At 44.2% G+C, this 14,536-nt stretch overlaps 1 protein-coding gene across 1 annotated transcript in view; it reads left to right on the top strand.

Moving 5' to 3' along the window:
* Positions 1 to 14,536, top strand: part of LOC142578763 (transmembrane protein 185A) — a 41,101-nt gene that overhangs the window by 18,680 nt on the left and 7,885 nt on the right. Inside the window, exons 5-6 of the mRNA XM_075688312.1 lie at positions 694 to 870; positions 9,780 to 9,903. Coding sequence (XP_075544427.1) covers positions 694 to 870; positions 9,780 to 9,903 — 301 coding nt within the window. The remainder of the gene's footprint in view (positions 1 to 693; positions 871 to 9,779; positions 9,904 to 14,536) is intronic.

Below are 14,536 nucleotides of genomic sequence, written 5' to 3'. Positions count from 1 at the left end.
TTAATTACGTTTATCCACATGTCAGTCTGAGTGACATGTGATGCATTTCTGCTGCCTTGCTTCTCTGATGACATGCCTTGTGCAAGGGAAGAAAACAAACAAAAAACATTGCACAGGAACTGTTCAAGTGGCTCGTAGAGTCACAGTCCTGTTCACCTGACATAGAGTGAAGGCAGGGAGCTCTACACACAGTGTGATGCAAGTTTCCATACACATGTCAATAATTTAAGTGTTGTTGCCAGAGTTCAGTGTTACAAGTTTGTTATAGTGTGAATAGGTGCATAGATTGCGGCTGTAGCTTTCGGAAAGTCAATTAGCTATGTTTTGCAATGATTTCACATTGGTTTGCCTTATTAAATATACCTCACAGGCCATGTACAGAGCACTGAACAAGGGAGGCGTCATATAAGTAATATCAATGCAAATCATTTAACCGGAAAGCACATTGTGACCAGTGCAGAGCTAACAAAATCAAATATAAATTACATTTAAATATTGCCGATACAACTGCTAAACAAGGTAGGTAGGTGAATACAAAGCAGATAGTACAGTAGAACTCAAGAACCAAGGATGTGTGCCAAGTTATCAGCAATTATCAGCAAATAAAGAAAGCTGCAACAGTTTGCTCTCTAATCCATACTGCCATATTCTTGTCTCTTAATGATACAAGCATCATTTCCCATTCTCTCATAGGTGGTGTTTGTGCCATTGTGGATTGTGATGTGCTTGGCAGTGATTGGGGTGCTTTATGCGATCATCTTTGCGAGCATCCTGTTGCGCACCCCTGAAGTGAGCCCCGAGCAGCGACGCACTAGCCTGCACTCGGCTGTTTCCTACAGCATGATCGTGGGCCCTCTTCTTGTGTTCCTAGTAAGTTCATTTGGCCACGTGTCTCGTATTACTAGTTCAGATCCAATGAAAATGGTTTGCCAACGTCCTCCGAGTTTGGAAATGACAAATGCTGTGACATCACTAGAGCCGTGCTGTGTTCATAGTTACGTCAATGCTCTCTCGTGGCACTATGTTCGTGGACAACTTTCTGTGGCAATGGAGGCAAAGCTACATAGGTGGACCTTCTGCATATGTGTGGCAGAGTTTAATACTTGCTGTTTCGTTTTCTCAGAGTGAGAAATTGAATCAGTGTAACTTGCTGCTTGCAACGTTTTTGAATTTGCTTGGAGTGTGCGAACAATAATTTCTGAGACTGAATAAAATATTTAAAAAATAGTTTTTGGATAATAAACAGTAATTTTCACCATTAACATAATTAGACCTTCACATTTTAGCACCGTATATATGCGTGTAATGGGTGCAGGTATATTTCCAAGATTCGAGGTGAAAATTGCGCTTTGGTTAAAAAAAAAAGACTTGTTTTTCTCGTAAATATTTTCACTGGTACTTGCCTCTGTTAAAGTAAAGTACTTGCGTGTGTTGGTAGAAGAGAAGGCAAAACAATGTTTATCACTTTCATGAGCTTGCAAATACATTATCCTTCGTCTCCTCCGAACTCGTCCCCGTCACAGATGAGGTCATCCTCTGTCCCATCAAGCTTGTTGGAGATTCCTGTGACTCAGAGCTTTTTATTGTTGAAGGAAACCGCGCCCCATGCTTCACTGATCCAGTGGCACACACCCACAAAGAATGCCCTCTGGCGCCGACCAGTCAGTGTTTTCTGGTGGATGGTTGTTGCCATCCACTCAATTATGCACGGTGAAATCTGCACTTAGGTCCGTTTACCGAAACGTTCAGTGGCCGAAGCATGCAGGTCATATCACCAGGTATAACGGCACAGCCTGTTACAGATGCGCAAAGCTGTTGCCACACACACTCTGTCAGGACGAGTAGGTAACACATGTCAACAGAGTAGGGAACACGGGTCAAGATAGCAGCGAGCTTGTAAATACACGAGTGCAGGAGCAAACAGAGTACTGATACATTCCGATTTTGCACGTGACTGGCGAACGAAATAAAACTAGAAGCACAAACAGGTGGTAGTGGCACTGACTATTCCTGATGTCAGGAATTGCACTGCACATAATTTTTGCATGTCACCTGCCGGCTGTAACTAAAAAACAAAACAAAACGAAAAAATGTTCTACAGTTCTTGTACCACACATTAGATCGTGCTGCCAACTATCCTGAAATCATTGGTATGTCTTATACATGGCTGGTTTCTAAATGTATATATTTTTTTCAGATTTTCTCTGCGAAGATATGGGTGTGCCTATTATATAAAATAAATGAATGTGGCCATTGCACTTGTGTAATGTGCTATATTCCATTGTTGGCAAGCTTCTGTCATTACACTTCATGTTATGAAGCATTGCTTATTGAAAGCATAAATGTTGCAGTAGGAGCTTTAAATAAGCTGTTTCATCGCAGTGTGAAGTCCCGACACTGCGCAGTGGGTTATGAGCATACCTGGCAACTATCCTGAATTTTTCGTAAAGTTTATGAATGCCACTACCACCTGTTTGTGCTTCTAGTTTTATTTCGTTCGCCAGTCACGTGCAATCTCAGAATTGGAACGTATCAGTACTCTGTTTGCTCCTGAACTCGTGCATTTCTGTGGGCTATTACGACTTTGAGGTGGTCCCGTAGCGCTCGTCATCCGTTTCGTGACAGAGCGTTGGTAGTGAAGACTCCGAGTCAGGCATCGGTGGGCACAACAGGGTCCAAACGTTCGTTATTTTGATCCTAAAATTGGACTTCCTTTAATAATTTGAACATGACCCGTCAGCACGCACGTGCCTGACCCTATGGTGACACCAATAGCGACCCCCTTAGTGGCAGTGCCTCATCGATGGAGCTTAGGGGGATAGTAAATGTGTTAAACGCACACCATCTCCAGTTGAAAGCGCTTACTTTCGCCCTGACTTAGGAAGATTTTAATGCATTAACCGTGGCCTACGATGTCTTATTACGGTATTTACCCGATTCTAATGCGCCTTTCCTTTTGCACGACGATTGGACCGAAAATTTCACGCGCAGTGCAGTTGGATGCAAAGCCAAAACCGTCTTAGCGGCGGTTGTATGCTTTACCGCATAGCAGGAATGTAGTGCAGTGAAGCTGACTTTAAAGAACCGGCCGCCATTGGGTTGTACATATTTATCTTGCTATTTAATCGGGTGCTCGTTAGATTTTACATTTCTACTTTGTTTAGAAGCTCGAATGTAATTTCTACGTTAGTTTCCTCCTTTGTACACATAAAAAGAATAGGCGCACGATTGATTGGTGTGTATTAGACTGGCAAATACTGCCAAATTAATTGCTGGTGTGTTTTGACATTTTTATGCATCTTGTTTAATTCGACCCGCCGGATAATTCGATCAGTTCTGTCCATACCGTCAGGGTCGAATTACCAGAACTCGACTGTACTTGAATATCCACGGCTGTTAAAGTGGATCTGTGTACAAGATACTCTCATATATAACAGACCGTTCTAATCACTTAGTTTGATCTGACCATTTTATTCACACACCAAATTTCGCTGTTAACAGTCTTGGCTATAGTAGACTATTGGCAACAATGGGCAATTTTGGGCAAATTTTGCCACTGTGAAGTGTACACAACATACTTTGCTGTGGCGGTGTGTGCGTGTGGCACTGCACTGCACTGCACGCAGCTTCTTCCAGCCAGTTGCGGAAAGTGCAAAAATACACATTTTCTTGAGAAATTAACATACTAGTGACAAGCTTCCCGCAGTAGTGTGACTGCTGGACAACTTTCTGGGGCAACAATGCAAGTGGCTTACCAGCATCCACTGTTGTTGGCTTTGTGTCAAAGGGGCCGCGAGGCCTAACTTGCCTTGCTTCAAAACCTTAGCAATGGTCCTAAAAAACAAGTGCTGATGATCGCAAAATGCAGTTTTGAGCACAGGTAACCTTCTAATCGCATGAATTTGCACAAAAATGGACTGCTATTTGTGGCATCCATGCTACAAATTGTGTGATGCGGTTGAGCCATCCCTCATGCAATGCTGCGGTGGCAATATGTGGGCTCCTAGTTGAACATGGCTCTCATTGCAGCTCTCATTTGGGCTAAAGCATTGACAGTCATTGTCACTTTTCATGAAAGGTACTATTAAGATGTTAGTTTTTGCTATGGAGAATTGTGTTGCATGAAAAAGCAGTTGTAGCAAGTGTTTGTGTCATAGGCAGCGGTGATGCGCTCGGGCCAGTTGACATAGTGGGAAGCAGACTGCAACAGCAGAAATATTGCCTGAACATATTTTTATTTTCTTTTTCGTCAACAGGAAGATCTTGCTATTACGTGGTTTTCAAAAGCTGCCATTTGTCAGTAGCCAGCGGGCGAAAATTTTCTGGAAGCTGTTGTACCGCTAGTGTGTCTGTACGATTGCCGCTTTAAACCAGCTTATTTATTCACTTACTTTACTTTAAATTACATAATCGTTCTTGCGATCACCTCCATGTTCTAATAATCAAAAACCGCCATTTCTTAACATACAGAGGTCATAATGTGGAATATTATGAATTATTAGTCTGTTGTAACGAGCACCAACCGTATCAACTTTGCCAGGGGATTGAAATTGATGTCAGTGTGCAACACTACAGTACACTTATTTAGTATGTTCAAGGGGATGTCGTTAGAATTATAAGAAAATATAAATATTGCAATTTGAAATGGCTGGCCTGAATGTTAAGAGAATTCAAACATTGTTCAAAGTGCTCAGTTTTATTGCACCCCCTCCAGTTTGATGATCATGCAATGTGAAGAGGGTCTCTCTATAAATAAAGATAGCTTATTTTTATAGAAGGAAGCTTTAGCTCGATGCCAACTCCGATCTTTCTATTCAAATGCATGTAAAGGGCAGAAATGCTTTCATATGCCACCTGCTGCCTCGATTTGAATGAAGTTTATTGTATTTGAGATAATTAGACTTTAGCAACTGTAGGAAGCAGAATTTTGCCTTAGGACCTCATAGGTTTGGTAAAAGTTGCTGAAGAGTGCTGAAAATTGGTTAAGTTTTTTAAAAAAATATAAAGCACGGTGTTTACAAGTCTATAATTCAGCATCAAAAACTGCATTTGTTGAGCATTTAAAGCAGAAAAACTAGATATACAAGTTCACAGTTTAGGTGAAATTTTCACAATGATTATGACAGTTATGCCGAAGTCCTACTTACAAATTAGTGGTATATCTGAGAGTGGTGTAAAATACATAAGTTTTGATCACTTTAGATGTGTTAATGAGTGCATTTACGAAATTGTGATATCGTTAATTATTACTGAGTTATAGAGTTGAAAATGTGGTGAGTGTTTCAATTTTCCTGTTTTAAAGATAGTTTGTAAGAAATGTTGGTGGACTAAATACAAAATTATGCTTGGTACGGTGACTGTGGGGTTTTTGCTTTTTCTTTTAAATACAATGAACCTCATGTAATTTAGTGCAGTGGATGCCAAGCAAAACAATTTCTCTGTCTCCATGTGTTTAGATTGGAGCTCCCAAGGTAAACATTTCTCTTGAGCAGAATTGTGCCTGTCAACATTTTCCTTACTGTGCTGTAACAGTCACTTAAGCCAAGTGTGACTGATGCGAGTGCTTAAATATGAAGCCGTTGAATTACTATAATATGTTTGCTACAAGAATCATTATTGTTACACGGGAACACAAACTATCCAATGTCACAAACCTTTCTGTGGAGTTATGTGCTTCACTGCAATGCATGGATGGTGCAGTAGTAAACTTCATTTTTTCTAAAAAATCCTAAGTTTTCTAGCATGATCCAACTTGAAGAAGTGGAAAGGATGGCTTGGGTCAATGATTTTATAATATTTTGCATGTTTGCAAGATTTTGACTGATTGCTTGTTCATGTCCAGTTTGGTTCCACCTTCCACTGATAAAATAAATATAATCCAGTGAAAGTAATATTCTTTTTTCCACAGTTAGGAAATCGATGTACAGTTTCCACAAGTTTGCAGGTTTCTTTTGCTAATAGTAGTACTAGATTGTAGCACCCTCCCTTGGACGGTGCCGAGAACCCGGATGGCGCATACCCGCAGGAGAAGAAAATAGACACGGTGCCTGGCCATGGCTCGTGAAGCCACGGCTTGCAGTTCTTTTCCTGCACCAATTCAGGTCAGCTGTCATTTTCCTTCGTGCTTGATGCATAAGATTATGAGTGGTGACCTAAAAAAAACACAACTGACCTGCCTGAAGCCTCCACGGAACAGGACTCACATCTGCAGGACGTCTCGTCTGCAGCTTTGGCTCCCACCTTTCTGGCCTCAGAACCCACAAGTTTGGTTTCACCGTATCGAGGTGCAATTCTGCCTCTACTGCATCACCTTGGAAATGACACGCTACTACCACGTTGCCTCAGTCATTCCTCCTGATGTTGCGGGTGAGCTCTCGAACATTCTCTCCGCCCCGACGAGCGCTAAACCATATCAGCACCTCAAAACCAAGGTGCTGGAGAGATTCATGCCATCGGAATGCACCTGCCTTCAGCAGCTCCTTACCGACGAGGACCTTGGTGACCGGCGCCCCTCCCAACTGCTGCACCAGATGTGACAGCTTCTTGGGCAGTGCGACGTCCACACCCATTCAGCCATTGCTTTGAGAGTTTTTCCTTGTGACGCCTTTCCGAGCCCATCCGCCTTGCCCTCGCGGCGGCCGGTGATGTCACCCTTGACCACCTGGCAGAGCTCTTTGATCGAGTTCATGGGGCTACTTCCTCATCCGTCATTGATGTCTTACTGCCTACAGACCCGGCAATTTCGTGCCTTGAGGCCCGCATTGATGAGCTCGCTGCCTCAATCGCTGCACTCCGGAGCCACCCCCCCCCAAGGGTATCCGTTTGCCTCGCTTTGGTTATTGCACTCTTTCGCATACACATCAAGCTTGGAGTCCCAGCCCTCCGCCTCTCTGCTTGTACCAACGGCGTTTCCGACACCAAGCCACGAAGTGCACGCCTCCCTGTTCGTGGCTGAGAAACGCCCACTGGGATCACTGGCGGCAGTGTGTGGTTTTGCTTGTCTCAGCTGCCTTTTTATGGTGACTGACAAGTTCTCCGGCGCCTGGTTCCTTATAGACATGGGTGTGGAAATCAGCGTGGTTCCCCCGACTAAAGCTGATCGTTCCAGGTTGTCAGGGCAGTCACATCGTGCTGCAAACGTCTCGTCTATAACGACATATGGACTCCGATCTCTCACCCTTGACTTCAGCCTCCATCGCCCATGGACATTCGCACGCCGATACCGTCCTCTTCATTCGAAAAGGTCTTGGCGGATTTTCCGGAGTTAACAAAGCCATGCAACCTCACTCAGGCGCCTAAACATACAGTGATGCACCACATCGTCACCTGTGGTCCACCAGCAGCCGCCCGACCGCGCCACTTGTTTGGGAGCCGTCTAACTGTCGCCACACAAGAGTTTGACTGCATGCTGCAGCTTGGCATTGTACACCTGTGGTCCAGCGCGTGGGCTTCTCCGCTGTATCTGGTGCCCAAGCGTGATCCCGGTGACTGGCATCCCTGTGGCGACTATCGAACATTGAATGCCAAGACTGTCCACGACAGCTATATGCTGCCGCACACCCAAGACCTTAAATTGCGCCTCGACGGCTGTGTAATTTTAAGCAAAGTGAACCTGGTTAAGGCGTACCACCAAATTCCCATCAAACCCACCAACATACCTAAGGCAGCCATCACAATGCCCTTTGGTTTGTTTGAGTACATGCGGATGCCTTTTGGACTCTGCTATTTGGCTCAAACCTTCCAGCGATTCATCGCTGAGGTCACGCAGGGCCTTCCTACTGTGTTCGCGTACCTTGATGTCCTCATTGCCAGCCCTACACCTGAAGATCATGAGCACTATCTGCATGCTTTGTTCCAATGTCTACAGCAGTACGGCCTGGTTGTGAACGCCTCCAAGTGTGTTTTCGACGCACATGAGCTCGAACTTTTGAGTCGTCACATATCATCTGAGGGCTTATGCCTTCTCCTGTCCCACGTAAAGACCATCCAGGATTATTCCCAGCCTACAACACTGCACCAGTTATGCCAATCCCTGGGGCTTGTGAATCTTTCCAGGTGCTTCATACTGCACGGTGCAGAGCTGCTTCACCCACTCACTGACCTCCTTCGGTCAACCGCCAGCGAGTCTTTACTGCTGCCAAACAAGCAGTCATGAACGCCATGCTTTTTATCCATCCGGGCAGCAACGCCCCTGCTCATTTGATGGTGGATGTCTCCAGCATGGCTGTCGGAGCCATGCTACAGCAGTGCATTAACTCGGAGTGGAGACCTTTGTCTTTTTATTCTCGGAAGCTACTTCTTGCTGAGATCCACTACAGCATCTTCGGCTGAGAGCTGCTAGCCATCTACACTGTGATACAGCACTTTCGGCATTTCCTGGAAAGATGTCAGTTTTACGTGCTGACCGATCATAAGCCACTAGCATATGTTTTTCACACCAGCCATCGAAGTATGTGTCACGTGAACTCCACCATCTCGCTTATATTTCGGAATGTATAACCGACATCTGCCACGTGAAAGGTGCTGACAACACCACTGCTGATGCCCTTTCTCGTAAAGGCATGGTTGACTCTCCATCTCCAACTGTCGACTAGGCCACATGCTCTTCCGCACAGCAAAATGACAGTGAGCTCGCCGCTTTTCAGGAGAACCCCCGTTTTCTCCCACTACGACTTGTGCCGCATCCATGCTCGGCTGCGCCCTTGTGGTTCAAAGTCTCAGCAGACCTTCCCCACCCTTTTGTTCTGGGTTCACTACGTCGCACCATTTTCCACTCTCTACATGACATTTGTCACCCAGGTATTCGGGCTACTCAGTGCCTTCTCACCCTATGCTATGTTTGGTTTGGAATTAATGATGATGTGCGCGCTTAGACGCGCACATGTCTGCCCCGCCAGACGACAAAGGTCACGCATCATACTAAGAGGCCTCCCCAAGCCTTCCTTCCACCCGGCCATCGTTTTGACCATGTTAATCTCGACATTATGGGCCCTCTACCCATGTCTCAAGGTTATCATTATATACTCAACATAGTTGACCTTTTCACACACTGGCCAGAGGCTGTTCCCATTCATGACATCACGTCTGCGACTGTTTCCAATGCTTTCATTTCTGGGTGGGTACCTTGCTTTGGTTGTCCTGGCACCATGACAACAGACTGTGGATGCCAATTTAAGTCCTCCCTGTTTATTTTATTTATTTATCTATAAATACTGCAACCCTGAAAGCAGAAGCAAAAGACCATCACATTGGAACATACGGATGCTATTGTAATGGCTGTCATGTCAGCTACTGAAAAGTTGTGTGGGCACATGCCGGAGAGTCTTTTGCTGTTGTTTTATTGAATTTTCATTGCATACGCTGCTGCGTAGTGGTTTGGCAGGCCGCAGAGCCGTAGTCTTCTTTGCATGTTTAAAGTTGTGCATATCATGGGGCATATATACTGCTTAAATGGCAACAAAGTCATGGATATAACAAAGTAATTTTGGCTTCCTCTTCAACTTCATTATAACGAGGTTCGAGCATATTACTTTTCTTGAATGTGCTTTTGCATGACCTGGATTTCTGTTTACATATTTTTTATGGCTGCTGCATTAGCAAAATTACTGTCACACTTTTTTACAAAGGAGGCTTAAGAGCCAATCAAGATCTTAGCACCAGAGCAGAAAGCATGTTTAGTCACTGAAAACGTGCTTTCAGATGAGCGTCTCAATCATACTTGTACTGTTTTTCTTCGTGTGAGACTAAATTGCAAGTTTCCTGTTGCCTTTCCATTGCAGGTGTTGCTGTCAAATAAGCTGGACACGGAGGACAGCCTTGGCTATACTGAAACTTGCACGCCCCTCTATTTCACGTTCCTTGTTCTCATCTTCCTGTCCTTTGGATCCAAAGGAGGAAACCATTGTACGTGATGAGACTGTCTTGCTGTTTAATATTTACACCCTGACAAGAGTGTTTTTGAATTCCTTGTCTGGCAGTTTTAGAGTGCAGCTCTTAGATGCCCGTTCCTGCTGCGAGTGTCGGCATTGTCCCTTGTAACCGAGCAAACGAACACAGCGAATAATGAAAGTGAATGCGGAGTGCAGTGGGAGATGAAAGACTACGATAGCGAAGAGAGCATGAGGAGGAAAGCAGAGGAGGAGGGTGCAGCCGAACCATGAGGCAGAAAGTGGAGGAGGAGGGCATAGCGAAAGCATGAGAAGAAAAGTGCAGTGTCGCGCAGGACGTGTTTTGCCAGCTTTGCGACGACGATGGCTGTGAGATTGGCACCAGAGTAGCGCACATTGTCTGTGTGGAAACAAAGGACTGTGTGAGCAGAAGTCTGTCCATGGCTGCTGCTGTGAATCGCGCCCACGCGTCATCCACACGCCATCTCTCATGATCTTCTGATTAGTGAGGGAGTCGCACCACGCATTGCTCCGTTTGCAACGTTCTGCATGAGACAGGTTGTCTGTGCCAGCCAATATATTCTGAAATGAAAAGTATACAGCTGCGTTCAAATTTTGCATTGGGGAGTATCGTAATCGTAGAGTTTTTTCGTGATGGGTATGTTTCCATGATCACAGACTTTGTAAGCATGTAAGGCTGGGCTACTCTGCTTCGTACATAGCAAGCAACACTTTGAAGGGCAGAGAGACTTCTCTCACTGCTCACATTTCTGAAAAAAGAAAAGAAAAAGGAGTGTGTCACATACGAAAGATGTAGGTATGAATAATGTAATTCGATGTAACATTAAGTTCTATGCTTTTATCGCGAGATATGACAATTATTACATGGAAGGTGTCGCAGATCCAAAACTATTTACCACCAAGTGAGTGGAATGGCATGTTTCTGCAAACAGCAGCCACAGCGCGCTGCTTGCACTCACAGCCAAAACGTAGTATGTTGTATACTGGTAGTGCAAAGTTGTACAAATAATGCATAATTTGACATAACCTTACATCCACAAGTTGTAGTTTAACAGACAGTTTAGAAAAGTATTCAGTGCCTTATGCATGGTAAATGCGGCCCTTTGAGGGAGGCTACAGTGCGCATTCCTTGAAGACAATTAGTTTAGTGTATGGAATTTCACATCTAAATAAAACACTAGCACGTTTACTGATGTTGTACTTTATGAAGCTGCGATTTCTGTGCATGATGACCCACTGGGTGAGTCACCATGGAGTGACCACTTGAAATGTCCTGAGAGTGCAGAGAGATGGCACCACGATGCATCAAATCAGAAGCAACAAGAATAATTTTCCTCCCCACTAATTTCTTGCAAAGATGTCACTTGCACACAGCAGGAAAGCCTTGCACAGCTGCACAAAGAGAATAACTGCAGGGATCCACCCGTGACCCACATCGCAGTGAAAGACGGGGCGCCATCTGGTGGCTTATGCTAAATATGTACAAGTGAACACAACCTGTTAGCAGCCATCCTGTTGTTTTTATGCTGACACACCTTGCCAGGCCTACAGATGCTAGAATGGCCAAGAATTTCACAAGTTGGATGCACTAGTCACTTATAACTAGTGCTTAAGGTGAATTCGTAAGAATTTAAGCCTGAGTTTGCCACTTGTTGATGATCAGTGATAATGAGAGAGTAACCATCAATAGTAATCTCACTGAAGTGAGAGCCATAGATGACACCATGCTTGACGCTTTTTAATAGCTTATGTAAGCGTTGTGTATGAAATAATGCAGGTTAAAATAGCCTACGTAAGCTGCATAAACCCAACAATTGTATAGGACAACACTATTACTTTGCCTATGTAACTTGATTACACTTGCTTGTAAACATGTATCTAAAGCTCTCTTATATATGAAGTAATAGTAGTAATTTCATGGGAAGCGTTGCAGTTCAAAAATAAACTGCCCATTGAAACATGTGGAGTGAGACTTTGCGTTGCCTGCTAAGTATGAAATGGGGTAGGCAGTCAATTCATGCTTAGATGTAAATTAGATGTAAAAGAGGAATAGGATGGTGATGAAGTAGACAGGACAAACATGAACTGACTACAGTTTGCCACAAAAGTCAACGGGACATGGGCTCCACGATAAATTGAAATTTATGCTTTGTTAAGGGCATGGTGGTCTAATTTAATGGAAAAGTACTGTCTAGGTTGGAAGAACTGCTGCATGCTTCACAGAAATGAGTTCTTATTAAAATCCCATGTGCCATAAGCTTTTGTGGTTGACTACATTTGTTTTTCAAGCCCCAGAAATTTAATCAGTAGGCCTAATGAGCAGAAGCAAATGACAAGTGAAAAATTTGGAGGATGCTTAAGCTTCACCTATAAGAGTGGAACGCAATAGCATTCAAAAATTCCCGACTGCTTGTCACGGCTCACGGCAACTGCAGCTTATGTAACCATAATGTTTACCAGGAAACGCTGGCAGCAAACATTATGTACAAAGGCGAGCTTTCTGGTAGAAATGCGGCATCTTGTGTGGGCTGCGATGTGGCGGAGGCGAGCACTATCTGGAAGTGTTGCAAGGAACCGAATGTGCTGTGGCTAGTCTATGAATAGTAGAAATGCTGGAAAAGGAGTTTGTTTTTGAGTTTTCGCGTAACAGAATTATGTTTTCTCGTATGTTAAAATTACAATCCAATGCTATCATGCCTGTAGGTTGTGTGTAAGTTGTACTTTACGATTTTTCTGACGTGTTATACTTTGAGAAAGTAAATTATTTCAGTAACTTCTTTGCACTACACGGAGGGTCTGCGTGGTTGGGTTTGCATGGTTTGTAAAGATTTGTACCGAAATGACAGCCGATGCTGGACGCGGGGTGCCGATGCTGGATTTTCTGTGACACTGGGCCCTTAAAGGGCTCCTCACCAGGCCACAAAGCAAACTTTTGTTATATGCTGGAAGTTGTTACATGTCCTCTAGGGAGCATTCTGCAGCAAAAATTTTTCAGATAGGCTCATTAACAGCCGACAGAAGTACTTCAGTGCCACAAACCCATGATTTCAGGAGGTGAGCTCCATTGCCAAGCGAGACACTCTCCACTTGCCCTGTCTAGCCTCCGCAAGCGGAATTCATTCCCTGCATTCTCCCATACAGGACCTCGATGATCGGATGACACATAGGTCACGGGCCCCGCCTTATTTCTTTTTTCTCCTCGCTTTTTCTGTGGCACGACGCACTTCCACTGATGATGTCGCGCGCGAACTGTTGTGATTGTCTTGTTTTGCGCAGTGCACGGTTTTGCGCGCTGTGCATGACGACACCTCACTAGTGATATATCAGTGCTACACGTATACTGAGGCAGACACAAGTGGATCCCAGAGCATGATTCCATGCTGGAACACTGTAGAAAATGACATAGTTTCGGTGTCTGCACGCGAGCCTGCATGACGTGGGAACAAGCAGATGTAACAGAAGGACATCTCTTGCTTGACGTAGTAGTTCTGCGGAAACCCGCAAGGTGGAGAGAAGAAATTAATAAAAGGAAAATCAGACATCCGCCTGTTCGCAGCAATTGCTATGAAAGGGCGGATGTCTGATTTTCCCTTTATTACATCTCTTGCTGCAGTGCAAAGTAAAACAAAAGCGCAGACATTTGGTTTGTGTGTTTTACTATTTCTCTAGGCTTTAATTCGTCTATTCAAGCAACTTATTACACAAATAAGAGATGTTGCCTTGAATAATTCTCTAAGTCACATGTCACCACGAGCGACGTCACAGCACAAACATTTGTACAGGACTATGCGTTGGCGGGCTAGTTTGTGCGAATCCATAATTTATTTGTTTAGTGCAAAACAACGGGCACAAGAAAGAGCGCCTTGTCCTGTCTTCTTTCTTGTGTCCGTTGTTTTGCGCTAAGCAAAGTAAACATGTGTATGTAGGCACACTAGCATGTGTATGTCATCCTCTGGCTTGGAGCGTGGCGGCCGCGAGGGGAAGGGGAAATGGTGTTCAGCTTGAAATTTCATATCTTTCTGTGGCGCAGAGGGATGTAACACTTTGCAGACACTTTGCGGGCACTTTAACACTTTGCGGGCATTCTATGCCCTGCGCTCGTCAGCTCAAAATGGCCAGACCTGGTGAGGGACCCTTTAACGCTATCGCATTAATATAATATGTGTGTGTGGGGGGGAACTCCCAAGAACTGATGTTATTTAATGGCTATGACTAGTATAGTTATAAAGCATGTGGCTTGAAACAAAACAATAGATTATTTGGTCGCAGGTATACACGCTCTGATATCCTTTTCATGTTATGTTGTGACATGCCTGAATTATAGCATCGTGAATGAGTGAACAAACAGCTTCTTAATTCATGAAAGGGAAAATTGTCATTCATCCGAATGTAGCACAAGAGATTCAGAAACCGATACACGTTTTGCAGAAAGAAAGTTTCGCAGTTGAGGAAGGATTAGTCCTGGCCTGGGATTTTTTGAATTTTGTACGCAGTTTTCCTTGACTGCAGAACTTTATGATGCCCATATTGATTTCCTTTGTAGTTTCATGCTACATTCGAGTAGATTAGAATTTTTCCTTTCATGAACCTTTCTACCCCTTGAAGGATTCTGCAGGACTCATTTGCAG

The sequence above is a fragment of the Dermacentor variabilis genome, chromosome 4 (assembly GCF_050947875.1).
Source record: "Dermacentor variabilis isolate Ectoservices chromosome 4, ASM5094787v1, whole genome shotgun sequence".
NCBI classification, from domain to species: domain Eukaryota; kingdom Metazoa; phylum Arthropoda; class Arachnida; order Ixodida; family Ixodidae; genus Dermacentor; species Dermacentor variabilis.
This window is presented reverse-complemented; position numbering and strand designations above follow the sequence as displayed.